The 15,367-nt window shown below is 37.8% G+C and overlaps 1 protein-coding gene across 1 annotated transcript; it reads left to right on the top strand.

The window, feature by feature from the left end:
• Window positions 1-6,657: 6,657 nt before the first annotated feature.
• On the top strand, window positions 6,658-9,436 carry tent5aa (terminal nucleotidyltransferase 5Aa). Its single transcript, XM_079468569.1, has 2 exons — window positions 6,658-7,252; window positions 8,057-9,436. The coding sequence occupies exons 1-2, from the start codon at window positions 6,842-6,844 to the stop codon at window positions 8,834-8,836; spliced, it is 1,191 nt and encodes a 396-aa protein (XP_079324695.1). The 5' UTR covers window positions 6,658-6,841; the 3' UTR covers window positions 8,837-9,436.
• Window positions 9,437-15,367: the final 5,931 nt, after the last annotated feature.

Below are 15,367 nucleotides of genomic sequence, written 5' to 3'. Positions count from 1 at the left end.
TGTTTTGACTATACTCTTGCGTCGGAGCGCGTAATTCGCATGTGCGTGATATCATCATTTTCAGAAAGTTCTGTCTTGCAGTTTAAATGGAAACGAAAACGGTGCCGTTTTCCGTTCCCTAAAACGTTTCTGTGTAAATGAACAGCCAAAACGCATGCGTTTTTTTCCGTTTTCAGTTAAAGACGGTCTCGTGTAAACGACCTTTTAGTTTGTGGCTTGTGACAAACCGATGGCTAAGCATTACTAAATTATGTCAGCTTTCCTGTAGCCTGTTTATTCAAGAGACTGTATTTCTTTGTATGTGGCCGTGAACAAATTGGAGGCTCATTATCATCAATTGGTTTGATCCTGATTCCTATTTTGAAGACATTGTTTGAAATTGAGAAGTTTCTTCCCTCTCTGAGGCAGCGCAGTTAATTTAAGTCTTCTATCTGTTTTAAATGTGAGGACTAGCTGTTGGCCGGGCAACCACTGTTTTTTTCCTTTTTAACTGATTTATTTTATTCCTTAAATGTTTTGTTTTGTTTGTAATTCTTCTTTGCCTATTAGCATAGTTTTGAACAATTGTAATTGTCTGGCCAACAAGTTGCCAGGTGGATTTATAGGCTCCATTTTTTAAGATTTATTCATCCACAATTATTCACAATTCATTGTGTTTGGAATTGAGTTCCACAGATTTGGTTGATTTATTTTTCTTATTTTTTAATTTGTATTTATTTTTATTTGGGTTTAATTTTGATGTGATTAATATAGTTTTTATTCTTGAATTCACTCCTATACGTTCCATCTAGTGTTTACTAAATTATTGAATCAGTAGGGGGAGCTGTGATAGTGCCTGTAATGATTGTGGAGCTTATATTTTAATATTTCTAATAAATTGTAGACTTCTATGTACTTTAGCTTCTAATTTGTCTGGATTGCTTGAGTAGGGATATTTTCCTATTTTCTCTTATGATTTGTTAAAGTAAGAGTGGCGTAGTATACTCAAGTTAAATTATCATAAATAGAAAATTCCTTCTGATGTTTACCAAGCCAATGGTTCAACAGAAAACAAAAACAAATATTAAGTAATTCCTACTCAATTAAATATAAACTAATTTCAACGTGAATACAGGCATTGTAACATTTTATAACTGATACATGTAGCTCAGCTGTGCACTTAAAAGTAGTTTTCTATATACATATCTTTTTGTACGAATAATTTTTCTGACGTAATAATCTGTTCTTAGTGGCTATTTAGTTTCAGGATATAGAAATATCTAAAAGATCATGAAAAATCACACATTATATGTGTGACGATACAGACCAGCAGCAGAATATTTATTTGACTTCAAAATTCTATTTTACCCTCAAATTTTACCCTTATTCTGGTCTCAGATTCAACATGTATTTAATGATACTGTCAATCAATTTCTTGTAGCACAGAGACAATCATGCAATCAATTTAGCTATTTTGCTCTAACAAAGTGACCTCAGTGACCCTGTGTGCCTGTTAGGAGAGGAGTCACCTGTATTTTCTCAGTCATTGAGGTCAGAGAAGTACGTGCCCTGAATGATGATGTGACTGGAGTGATGTCAACACCTTTTCATTTGTCAAATTCACGCTCATGCAGTCCTCTCGAGCCCATTCTAATGAATTTGATGTTTGGTGTGATTTAATTAAGAAGCAAGTCTTTTTCTCTCTCTCTTTGCATATGTTAGCTTCATTAAGGCATTAAAAATCAGCCAGTAGAGAAGTACATCAGATGACTCTTCTGAAAATACATGCAGGATGGTTGAGGGTCCTAATGTGCAGTAATTACGGCAATATTTCCGTTCAAGCATTTGGCAGTGAGATGAATGATAATCACCTGTTTGGATGAGTTACTCAGCAACGGGAAAAGAATAAACTTTGACATCCATATTTAGAAAAGTAGTCACTTTCTTGAGAAAATAAATATGTTTTTTATCACTTTCTTAACCTGTGCATCTGTATTTTGTGACATTAAATACTAATGAATGAGATTAAAAACTAATTCCTTAAACAGAAAGACTATAAGCTACAGTAAAATATAAAATATTCAGACGCCAAATAACTTTTTTTGACATTTTTATACATAATTATACATATTAAATACTGTACATATCTGGGACATTTTACCATTTTCAGTGTTTGGCATTTTTTGCCCTGAGCTCGGCTTAATTCTCTGTTTAATTTCTGTCCCTGGATGTTTTGGCACTATGCTATGAAACACCTGTTCACCACATCTGCTTTTCTGCGTAATGAAACTTCACCTGTTTACGTCATAAGGTGGAAAAAATGTTGTTGTTGAAAATAAATTGCGCTGCAGGGTGTCCGTGTAACACTTCCAGTAATGAAAGGAGAAATGTGGGGTATCTGCATTTTACAGAATTCTTCAACAAAGATGGTGTTTGCATGAATGTCAATCATTTCGTTAGTTTAGTTTATTTTAGCACAAGGCTTTAAGGTATGATGATCCACAGTGGAATACTTTAAAGCAATAGGTAAATAGAAAAGGTGTTTGATCCTTGTACTCTAAGTTGTTATTTAATATGCAACTAAATGAGCTAAAAGTTATTACCTACAGTTATTAATTGGGCAACATTTACATATTCATTTGGCAAAAACTTTTATCCAAAGCAACTTACAGTTGAGTGCAAATCACGAAATAAACCACATTTAGACTGTTATTACAAAATAAACCACATTTAGACTGTTATTTCAAAACAAACCACTTCATTTCCCGGTCAAGGTTTATTACAACTGTACTTTAGCTATTACTTAATTAAGTGTAGTTGAAGACACACATGCAGCAGTCTTCCTGATCTTCTGATCTCAGTGGTCACCGAGCCAGCAGCGTTGACTACAAGACTCTTGTTATTAAACTGCTTTGAATAAGTCTGAGTGTATTGTTGACATACCCATCAGTCACTTTCAAACTCACAGGACCTGTGGCACGTTTCACTCTGTCGTCTTTTGAGATGCCAGATTGGATTCAGCAAGAAGCTGCTTTAGTATATAGGGAGAAGGAGACTAGGGTGGAGACTGGTCTCATAGCATCCTTTTCAGGAAAAGTAAAATAGGATTATATGGAGTCGACTCAGTTGTCTTTATGTTGTCCCAGGTGCATGCTGTTGAAATTCCACTAGGACTTTGGTTCAGAATAATAGCCTACATGCAGCCATCATTGTAACCATATACTGTATATTTTTGATGCAGAACCCTTTGTCATTTATCACTCAGATGTGTGTTCTTACATTTTGTGTTAGCATCAGATTTACTTCCCACTGACTTGAGATTTAAGGTTTGAAAGGGGTTACTCTTATGTTTCTTATGGGAGGTAGCACAATCTGAGCAGGCATACACAGATCGTCAACACAATGTGGTCTTGCAACCTGCAGGAGGAGCTGTTTATGTGGTGTGAAGCAGAACTTTCTTTCTTTCTTACTTTCTTTCTTTCTTTAGAAATGGCAGTTCAAAAGGGACACACCAGATTTATGCTGCTATCATCTATAATAGAGGAACTACTTCATTTCTGACAGTTCTTTATTGGGATATGAAATTATGGATTGGTCTAATTTATCTTGTCTGTCATAGACGTTATAATCACCTGGGAAAATAACCTTTAACTTTAGTGGTAATAAAAGCAGACAACGACCATGTTGAACAAGGGTGCTGTTCCGTGGGATATATGTAAGTTTCAATCTAGCTTGTACCAAACCCATATTCACTCTCTCCCCATAATTTCACAGCGCCTCTCATCAGGCAAGAAAGCTGAAAATAGATCTGAAAGAATGTGTCTTTAGAATTGACATTCATAGACATAGCGGCCTGCCACTTTATGACAATGTTTTCAAGTGTTTTGGCTGGTTGTTTAAATAAAAATGACTAAATATCGTAAATATTGAATACAGGTATCAAAGTGAAATTTTTTGAAAACAGCTGCATTGTCGTCACTGTGTGTTAATATATAAAACTGGTAAAATACTGACGTCATGGGCGAGTATTCCAAAACAATAATGGCGTCCTACAGGACTGTGTTTGTGCTACATAAAATAAATAACGTTTCTGTAGCAAACAGTCCAACAGAAACGTCTTGACTGTAACCTCCGTTCCATTGATAGAGGAAACGAGATGTTGTGTCAAGACAGAATGGGGTTTGAACTACATTACATTTTACATTTACATTTACGCATTTGGCAGACGCTTTTATCCAAAGCGACTTACATTGCATTATCCTATACATTTATACATAGGTATCTGCAATCGCCTGGGATCAAACCCACAACCTTGCGAAAAATAAGGTTTAGAATAATTGTGTGCATACTGTTAATTAATTCAATTGTTATCAAGTAAATACACTAAATCAAAAAAGATTAAATCATCCTTAAGGACTGTGTGGCTTTAAAAGGGTATGACTAAAATAAAATAAAAATGATTCATCCTCTAACCACTGAGCCACAGGAAAGCCATAGGAACAAATGCATACGGTTTGAACCAGATTGTTGTCTGAATGCTTTCTTTCTTAAAGCATGTTAGACGTGTGGCTCCTGAGAACAATTTTATGAGTTGCACTTGAAGAACATCTATAATTTCTTTATTAAATAAATAATATACCAGAATTTTAAGCACCATAGAATCCATGCTCAAGCTCAGAAAACATTTATGTTCATATTTAGAAACTGTATATCCGCCAATATATTGGTTATTGGCTTCTGACGTTAAAAAACTATCAGTTATCATTATCAGCCAAAATGTACATATATCAGTGCCTGCCTATAGGTTTCCTGGGCTTTAAACCCATAACTTCTTCAGTGTAAACGCTATGATTTGACTCTCAGGTGTTTTGTGTATTTTGAAAGATATCGTTTCTGTCGTGAATTAGTGTTTTCTACATTGCTTTCAACTAATCCTATTTAATATGATTCAATTACAATGTTTTCCCAGAATAGTTAAAGTAGCAGGTTTACAGTATCGAGGGGTAGGGGAGGGTCGTGAGATTCAACCAAATAGCTGTCTCTGAAAGTCCATCTTACATGGAAAAAGAACATAGCCTACCATAAACAAGGGTTAAACAACAGCAAACACTGCATTTGATTGAATAATCTCAACATAATTTTTTTTATTGGTCTGATGGTCCAAGTCTGGTCAATAGAGCTACTCAGAGATGTGGCATGTGGCATAAAAACACATTGTTTACTCTTGGTCCTGCCCATAACATTTGTCAGACTCAGTACACAGACCTTTGGCCCAGTCAGTACTGAGTCATCTACTAAACATTACTGCTTTCATTCTGATCTGCTTATTGGTTCATTGCTGTTTGGTTCAAAGGAACAAACAGCCGATGACAGTAAATAAAGTGGCTACTTAATCACATTCAGTATGGCTAAAATATCAAAATACTATTCAGTAAGCACTCTGTTTTTTCTAAAACAAATCCCACTACTAAGGAATACACACACAAATCCTTCTGACACTTCTTGGTGCTATAAACAGCAAGTTGATTTATATTTTGGCTTATCAAATCAAAATCATATGAGCCATTATGACAACCTTTCTGAACCTTTCAGTCAAATACAAATTCTACACTAACAAATACAAAAACACTCAATGTCACAACACTCAATTCACACAAAGTTTAATTTGGCTTTTAAGTTATTTGGGTGTGGCCAGATTTCCCTACACAGTATCTCCCAAACGTAAAATCTAAGATCCACAAAGTAGTACATTCTGTATAAACAGGATGACAATCTGAGGACATGTGGCAAACGTCATAATTTTACAGTAATAGGGGGCGCTAAAACTTAAGACAATGTAGATACTACCAAGAAAACTGTTTTTAGAATCGTGTCGATTATGGTTAATTTGTCAAAATGATTACAGAATCTATATTTGAATCATGACAAGTCAATAAATTTAAACAAAAAAAGTATGCCTTCATCTTCAGAAATGATTAAGATATTTCATGAAAGTATATTCCCTTCTTTCCTTTCTTGCACGAATATGAATGTATGAATATGGACAGTGTGAACACTGGCTTGTAAGCCAGTATTTTTACACTTGTTTCTTCTATTATGTATCCAATTCTGGTATTCAAAGAAACTTACCTTTAAGCTATACCTTTTGTGAATTCACGTATTGCATGGGATTCAAACCTTTGACCATGGCATTGCAAGCACCCTCTAACAGATGAGCAAGAGGAAAGCTAGACTGGTTTTCCAAACACATGCTTTAGCCTATGTTAACCTAAATGGGATCAAGCAGATTTGAAGGGCGGGTTGAGAGTTGTGACGCATGTCTTTGTGTCTACTGATGAATCTTGAGTGACAGCTGCCTCGTTCGGTCACTACTTTCAACATTCTCTGCTTAGCCTCAGCCTGAACTAACCTGTGCGACCTAATGCAGCCCACTGTGCTGTTCATTTATGACAGTTAGGTTTTTTTCAGTTGAATTCTCAGCCTGATATAGGCTAACTGGAGAATAACTTTCAATTTCATCGATCTATCTACACATTCAATAATGTGTCATTGAGTTTGCTGTAGCACAGCTGTACAAAGATCAGTCCTGTGCTCTCATTGGGTTACTCCTATAGCAGAGTGATAGGCGTGCCCTGACGCTCAGAGAAACCTTCAGTAGCCTATTGCCATACTGCTGTCACACTACACCACCATACTCAACCACTGTATGCATGAACACACACAGAAGAGAGAGAGAGAGAGTTATTGCTCTTATCTGATCCAACATGCGTCTCATCTCTAAGGCATCTCTGGTGCATTTCAACTCCGTCTGTAACGTTTAGGATCAACGGCGCACGTTCCTGTTTATTCGCAAGACTGCACGATGGCTGAAGAGGACAACTGGATCGGTGGAGTTTCAGACTGTAAGTTTAGCGTGTTAAACTGGGAGCAGGTCCAGCGTCTGGACGTCATCCTGAACGAGAGCATCCCGATCCATGGCCGCGGAAACTTCCCCACGCTGCAGATGAATCCCCGGCAGATCGTGACAGCGGTGCGCAGTCGCATGCGGGATCAGTGCATCCAGGTGCGGGACGTGCGGCTCAACGGATCCGCCGCCAGCCATGTACTGCACAAGGACAGTGGGCTCGGTTATAAAGACCTGGACCTCATATTCTGCGCGGACCTGAAGGGAGAGAACAAGTTTCAGATGGTCAAGAATATTGTCCTAGACTGTCTTTTGGACTTTTTACCCGAGGGGGTCAATAAGGAGAAAATCACCCCCCTGACTCTGAAGGTGTGTGTTTATGTCGTGTGGACATACAAGTGGATGTCAAATGTATTTTTAACCGGTTAAAAAAAACATGTGTTAGGGAAGGTGTCTATTAAAACAATATAAAAATGAAAAGATTCAGTTTTACCCACATAAAAATGCTTGGGTATGCCGAGTAGGCTATTTACTGTAGTCAACTGTACTGTGCTGTTTATTAACAAAGTGTAGTAATAACTGCAAAATAATACTGTAAAATTGATTTACTACAGTTTTCTTTCTAAATTATATAAATATGTTTTTAAAATGTATTTTACATAAAGTTTTTAGTTCACATAAATAATCCTGTGTCTACAATATTGCACAATTATGGAAGCAAATAAGCTAAATGTATCATTGATTTAGAAGAAATAGAAAGACAGAAGCCACTGGAACACACGTCTGTCAAAGCTGCCAGCATGTCATTTTTCTAATTTTTTTATTTGTTTTTGCAATATGTAACTTCAGATTGTCTGCATGCTATTACATCCAATGACATGTAGTAGAAAAGCGATTAGAGTAGTTTACCGATAGGCTGGTAAAATATTGCTTTTCTGTCGTCAAAATGGGGTAATGGGATTAAAGTAAAGCAGGTCAAAGCCAATCTCAGCCTCTTAGATGTACTGTGACAGGTACAGTAATGATGGAGAACTGAGGTGTCAAGCTGATCTGTTAGGTGCAAGTCGCCCCTGATTTGGATGACCTGACTAATTTTTCTTCTTTATGAAACGAAACCAACTTATACATGAAGTAATATAAATTGTAAAAATGATTCATTTTTTGTTGTTGCAGGAAGCATATGTTCAGAAGATGGTGAAGGTGTGTAATGATTCAGACCGCTGGAGTTTGATCTCCCTCTCCAACAACAGGGGCAAAAACGTAGAGCTAAAGTTTGTTGACTCCTTGCGTCGACAGTTCGAGTTCAGCGTTGACTCTTTCCAGATTAAGATAGACTCTCTGCTTCTTTTCTACGAGTGCTCAGAGAACCCGATGGCCAAGACCTTTCATCCCACCGTTATTGGCGAGAGCGTGTACGGAGACTTTGCTGCTGCCCTGGACCACCTGCGCAACAAGGTGATCTGCACGAGAAACCCAGAGGAGATCCGGGGTGGGGGTCTCCTGAAGTACTGCCACCTTCTGGTAAGAGGTTTCCGAGCCACTTCGGAGTCAGAGATGAAGACTCTCCAGCGATATATGTGTTCTCGCTTCTTCATTGACTTTTCGGACATCAGCGAGCAGCAGTGGAAACTGGAGTCGTACCTCCAGAACCACTTTGTAGGACTGGAGGACCGCAAGTATGATTATCTTATGACATTGCATGGGGTGGTGAATGAAAGTACGGTGTGTCTGATGGGACATGAGAGACGTCAGACGCTAGGATTGATTGCAATGCTGGCAGTCCGCGTGCTGGCCGAACAGAATGTCATACCCAATGTGGCAAATGTCACCTGCTACTACCAGCCTGCCCCCTATGTAGCAGACATTAACTTTAGCAATTATTACATTGCCCAGGTTCAGCCTGTATTTACCTGCCATCAGCAATCCTTCTCTTCATGGTTACCGTGCAACTGAGCATCTGGAGGAAGCAAATATATCTTCTTTTCATTTTGAGATGAATCATTGCATTTTCATAAAGGAACAGAAATCGTTTTGCAATAGACAGTGCAACGAACGACTGTCTGCTTCCTAACTGCATTGATTGGAAATTATTTGGGGTCAATGTTAACCAACTCCAGCAAGGTTTGTCGATGATGGGTTAGCCGTTAACAATTCCCTTTCCAACAGGACTTTCAGAAGGCTGCCTTTGCAACTCTTGGCTGATTGTGTAGCTTTAAACATTTGTGAAGCAACAGGCCAATTTCTAACTGGCTGACACTGACACAGATTAAATTAAGTTTATCAGATGCATTAAAGAGGAAGTGTTGGCTTTCTCATCTCAGTCCGAATGGTACCAGATGTGTTGTAGATTACAAAGTGTGTCTAGATCCTTTCAATATAAACGACGGGAAAAGTCAGAAAACACAACAGATACAGGTTTTTTCAAACCAAAGTTTTAAAGATTATATTTTTATATGCAGATTTATTTGTACATGTGAATGCATTCTAAGTGCCTGATGTTTAATGCAGTACAGTGAGGTAATAAAAAACAATCTTGATAAAAGACAAAGTGACTAACTGCTTGTGAATGTGTATGATTATGTCTCGTTTAGCTACCAGGGTCATCTATCACTGTCTGCACCGGACGTGACCCGACAAAAGACAACAGAACGCATTAGACCCCATTATAATTAAACATTTTGTCCACACTGGATGCGTTGCGACTCGACAAACCCATTACAGTAAATGTAACTGTAAATTAAGGGGTTCAACTTATAGGTTCTGTATCTGCATTGTGAAAGGAAATTATAATTTTTTTTTATTGTAACTTATTTATTTGTTTTGAGCGGAACCGACTTTAAGTAGCACTGTAGGCCTACAATAACAAACGTGCCGTCAGTGAAAGGTTTTAATGTGCGAGACAGGGGGTGTCCTCCAAGTTTCGCAAGTCAACAACTTGTACAACAACATTCGACAGACAACATCCTGTGTCAGGTGAAAGATGAAAGCACATGCAGGATACAAAGACAAGACTTCTTTTGCAGGACAGATGTGTGTTTCAAGCTTTCTAGAAGAAAGATATTTGCCAAAGTACCTCTGATAGCGGGACACTATTTACTGTAACACACAAGCAGGGAATTCAACAGCTCCTGCTGAAACCTTCAAAGCAAAACAGCTTGTGTTCATGCACTCCCATCGCAACTGTACGTCTGCTAAACATGACCCAGCGTTCACTCCTTGTTAAGAGAGTGTTTAACCTGCTCTTGATTTATAGTGCCATTGAAGGAGCTGGGTGGAGCCTTGGAATATATGTTAAGACTTGAGAGAGAGACTTGGGAAAAAAAGGCAAAACATGTGAGGCAGTAGAAAGTGAGTGAGGAAGGGAGGGAGGGAGGGAGGGAGGGAGGGAGGGAGGGAGGGAGGGAGGGAGGGAGGGAGGGAGGGAGGGCTGGAGGGATGGGTGCAACTGGTGAAGGGGTTTATCTTCAACATATATTTAATCAATTCTACTTTCATTTCTGTGAAAAAGTTAACTGTGCAGATGGGTGTTTAATATTTGTTTTAGCCTGAAGTCTTGAGAGCACTCTACTCAAGTGATTTTATTCCTTATCTGTACTCCAAATGAAAGAAAAAGTAATAACCCTGTACAATATATGCAATCTATTATAAACCCCAGGGAATACTATCAATTTGTCAGAATTTTCTTGCTTACTCAGAGTTTAAAATACTTGTGTCTTTTTATTTAATCTATTACCATTCTACTTATTTGCATTTTTCTCTTGTACAAAAGTTTCTGGTCAACATGTACTGAAGGTCTAATCCAGGAGTCCCCAAACTTGGTCACTGTCCTGCTGAGTTTAGCTCCATTCAATTCTGCAGGACAGTGGCCCTCCAGGACCGAATTTTGGGACCCCTGGTGTAATTGTTGCTGGTCATTTTAAAATATGTTTATCTGTCTCATAAAAGTGCAGAACAAGATGTTTGCAGTGTATTGTTAATAGTCTTTGCAGTGGAGGACGTTTTGAGTTACAATTGTACAATTTATTTAAAATAATTACCACGCACCTGATTAAATAAAGTAATTCTGTATTTTGGGTAAAAACACCCGCAAATTTACTGTACATTAACCGTAAATTTGACCGTAACTTGACAGCACCACTTGCTCACCTCAAATGCTGAAACATATTCTCTACAAATATCTCTCTTTTTTGGCTGAGTGAGGAAAATAGCACTGACTTAAGCCACAAAAAATCGCTGTACCAGTGACTATTAAAATGAAGTACTGAAAAATACTGAAAACAAATTTCAACTGCATTGTGTTTTTGCGCTACAGAAATACATTTTAGTACATAGTTTTAAGCTAAGTAGATTCTCATTCAGCAGTGACATTTGAAGTTCGGAAAAGTATTATTATAATACAGTATGTTTATAAGTGAGCCGACTAAAGAAAACAGTTCTGAGAATTCATCCCAGTAGTCATAATACAAGCTCATAAGAGGAAGGTCATTTAGTTTCGTCCTAATATAACTCCTTTTGAAAACATCAGTGAATAGAGCAGATGTGTGGCTTGTGTAGAAGATTGAAAGATTTGCACTTATTGCAGTTTAAGACTGAATCAGTGTTTCTTGACAGGACAGCATGGCCCCATCTACTGCATATGCTCACATGCTTACATGCAAGAGGCTGTATGTATAAAACTATAACAAAATGTTATAATGAAAAGTGGCTTTTACATACCAGACTGAAGCCAGGTGCTCAGAGGCTTTAAAGAAAAACAGGGATTTATTTCAGAGGCGGAGGGAGTTAACAAATACATTTGAGGATATATAGTTACATTACATCTGAATGGCAAATACCAGGAAACATTTCCACAAGCTTTGGAATAACCTGCATGATGAAATGTAAAATTTTATTTCAGCTCTGTCAAGAGTAAAAAAACAGTTCTCAACACAGGGGTGACAAAAATTGGAGGCAAACCACTGGCTTAAATTAACACAATACATAATTTACGCTAAAATTTATATTCAACATTCTATTCTTGTAAATCCACGTAGTAAAGCAGAAATAAAACACTATAATGCCAACCCGTTTTCATCAATCTATGTATAAATAACACAATTTATACGCACTTTCCGATTAGACTTAAATTTAGACTTACACTTTACGATTGCGTATAATGCATACGCCAAATTCAAATTTTGCGTGCATGTGATATGCCAATCCTTTCCATTTATTTCTGTGGAGAGCAAATGCGTGCAAATAAAACTATTTTATAAATATGTATTATTCGTACTTTAATAGATATTTTGGATCACCTAACCCCATCCTATAACCTAAACCTACAGATGATAATGCTGTAATCCATCATCTAAAATTTAAGCATAACGGATTGAGAAATGTTTTAAGGACAAACAGCAAACAGGTCAATCGTAAAGGTTTGTTTTGGGGGGGGTGAATTGGCTCAGTAAGACTGCAGTCACTCTGTAACTTGTATTGCCTTGATACAATAGGAGGTCAGGCGATCGACAACGGCCATACTCTGTGAGCAGACAGAATATACGTCTCAGTGAGATGACATTTGTGGAAAGCCACAGTCTGCTGGACATACATATGACATCAGCGGTCACCCAGGGCAACCAGACCTTCAGCCAGGACAGTCTGAATAGTAGGGCTATGAATAGAGCAACTAGCACAGTATTTTTGCTTAATGATCAATTTGATGTCAGAGAATATCATGAGAATTAGATGTTTATAGAGGCAGCCACTTCTTTTTCAGTGTAATATCTTAACTATTCACAGAAAAAAATGGAAAGGATTGGCATATCACATGCACGCAAAATTAGAATTTGGCGTATGCATTATACACAATCGTAAAGTGTAAGTCTAAGTTTAAGTCTAATCGGAAAGTGCTCATAAATTGTGTTATTTATAAATACAGGTGCTGGTCATATAATTAGAATATCATCAAAAGTTTCACAAAATCCATTCAAAAAGTGAAACTTGTATATTATATTCATTCATTTCAGACAGACTGATATATTTCAAATGTAAATTTTTTGATTGTGATGATTAAAATTGACAACTAAGGAAAATCCCATATTCAGTATCTCAGAAAATTTTAATATTCTGAAAAGGTTAAATATTGAAGACACATGGTGCCACACTCCAATCAGCTAATTAACTCAAAACAACTGCAAAGCCTTTAAATGGTCTCTCAGTCTAGTTCTGTAGGCTATCATGGGGAAGACTGCTGACTTGACAGTTGTCCATAAGATGACCATTGACACCTTGCACAAGGAGGGCAAGACACAAAAGGTCATTGCAAAAGAGGCTGGTTGTTCACAGAGCTCTATGTCCAAACATATTAATAGTCAATAATTGTCAGTTGTGGCCTGGGGGTTAGAGCGTTGGGCTTGTGATCAGAAGGTTGCTGGTTCTAATCTCAGTACCAGCAGGTCATGACTGAAGTGCCCTTGAGCAAGACACCTTACCCCTGATTGCTCTGCAGTAATGTGTCACTGTTAAAAAACGACTTGTAAGTCGCTTTGGATAAAAGCGTCTGCCAAATGAATAAATGTAAATGTAATAGAGAGGTGAAGGGAAGGAAAAGATGTGGTAGAAAAAAGTGTACAAGCAATAGGGATAACCGCACCCTGTAGAGGATTGTAAAACTAAACCCATTAAAAAATGTGGGGGAGATTCACAAAGAGTGGACTGCAGCTGGAGTGCTTTCAAGACATGGGTTTCAGCTGTCGCATTCCTTGTGTCAAGCCATTCTTGAACCACCGACAGCGTCAGAAGCGCCTCGTCTGGGCTAAAGACAAAAAGGACTGAGCTGGTGTTCTCTGATGAAAGTAAATTTTGCATTTCCTTTTGAAATAAGGGCCCCAGAGTCTGGAGGAAGAGAGGAAAGGCACACAATCCACGTTGCTTTAGGTCCTGTGTAAAGTTTCCACCGTCAGTGATGGTTTGGGGTGCCATGTCATCTGCTGGTGTGGGTCCACTATGTTTTCTGAGGTCCAAGGTCAATGCAGCCATATACCAGGAAGTTTTAGAGCACTTCATGCTTCATGCTGCTGACCAACTTTATGGAGATGCAGATTTAATATTCCAACAGGACTTGGCACCTGCACACAGTGCCAAAGCAATCAGTGCCTGGTTTAAGGACCATGGTATTCCTTTTCTTAATTGGCCAGCAAACTCACCTGACCTTAACCCCATAGAAAATCTACGAGGTATTGTGAAGAGGAAGATGCGATATGCCAGACCCAACAATGCAGAAGAGCTGAAGGCCAAAAAATCCTTTGTTTGTATTGGTCGTAAGTAATATTCAAAATTTCTGAGATACTGAATTTGGGATTTTCCTTAGTTGTCAGTTATAATCATCAAAATTAAAATAAATAAACATTTGAATATATCAAATATATATATATAGTCTGTGTGTAATGAATGAATATAATCTGCAAGTTTCACTTTTTGAAGGGAATTAGTGAAATAAATCAACTTTTTGATGATATTATAATTATATGACCAGCACATGTAGATTAATGAGAACGGGTTGGCATTGTAGTGTTTTATTTCTGCTTTACTACGTGGATTTACAAGAATAGAATGTTGAAGTTTTTAATATTCATTTTTTTTACTTGTAGTATTTAATAAAAAAAATTTTTTGTGTAGAGTACTCTTTAAAGAACCACCTCTTCCACCTTTTTTATACTCTGAAGAACCTTTCAGATGTTAATGTTTCTTTATACCATAAGTCTGTTTGAATGTGGTCAATTGACCCTAGGCCAACATTTTGATTCGATCAGACCAATCATAACGTCGACATTATGTGCTCCTGTGACTTGACCGCCTTTTTGTCCAACAAACAAATCATTCCCGACGTAGCTGGCGTAGTAGAGCTTTGGTGATTAATATGAAAAAATAGCTTTTTAATTATTATAATAGTATATAGAGAGATTGTGGTGAGCAGGGTGGGATGAGAGCCGTGAGGGAAAGGCGCGAGCCGGTCACGTGATTGATAACGAGCGTCAACTGTGCATGCACCGGTCTCGTATCTCTCACGGAGGAGCTCCGGAAGCATAAGAGAGGAGAGACAACAGGGAAGTGCGAGAGAGGACCAGGCCTGGACTTTATGTTGTGTTTTATTATGTTTGTTTGGCCGGCAGTCGACCGTGAGGGAGCTACCGGCATTTTAAGTTCGTTTAATTTTTTGATTATTTCCTTCTGCCTTCTTCCTTCCTTTTATGGATCCTCGTTACAGAGATATAGTTCACACTATAACGATAAACGATAACCAAGTTATAACTTTTAAAAATCATTCTAAATGAAGGAGAATAGCGGAGTTCACATCACAACTGTACCAACACAGACACGAGACACGATATTGTTGGAATCATTAATGTACGAATTACAGACGGAAGTGTTCGGGAAGTGATGTTTAAAGGCTGATATACTAAATATTTATATATTACTTACATATTACATTTATGAGCAAGATGG

Source organism: Barbatula barbatula (assembly GCF_947034865.1).
Source record: "Barbatula barbatula genome assembly, chromosome: 12".
NCBI lineage: Eukaryota > Metazoa > Chordata > Actinopteri > Cypriniformes > Nemacheilidae > Barbatula > Barbatula barbatula.
Note: the sequence above shows the minus strand (reverse complement) of the source record. Positions and strands in the feature narration are given on the sequence as shown.

What these genes read in the sequence shown, in the direction of transcription:
- tent5aa (XM_079468569.1), top strand. Translation starts at nt 6,842, where the DNA reads ATGGCTGAAGAGGACAACTGGATCGGTGGAGTTTCAGACTGTAAGTTT. An exon ending in TCACCCCCCTGACTCTGAAG is followed by an intron (nt 7,253 to 8,056) that starts GTGTGTGTTTAT and finishes TTGTTGTTGCAG; the next exon opens with GAAGCATATGTTCAGAAGAT.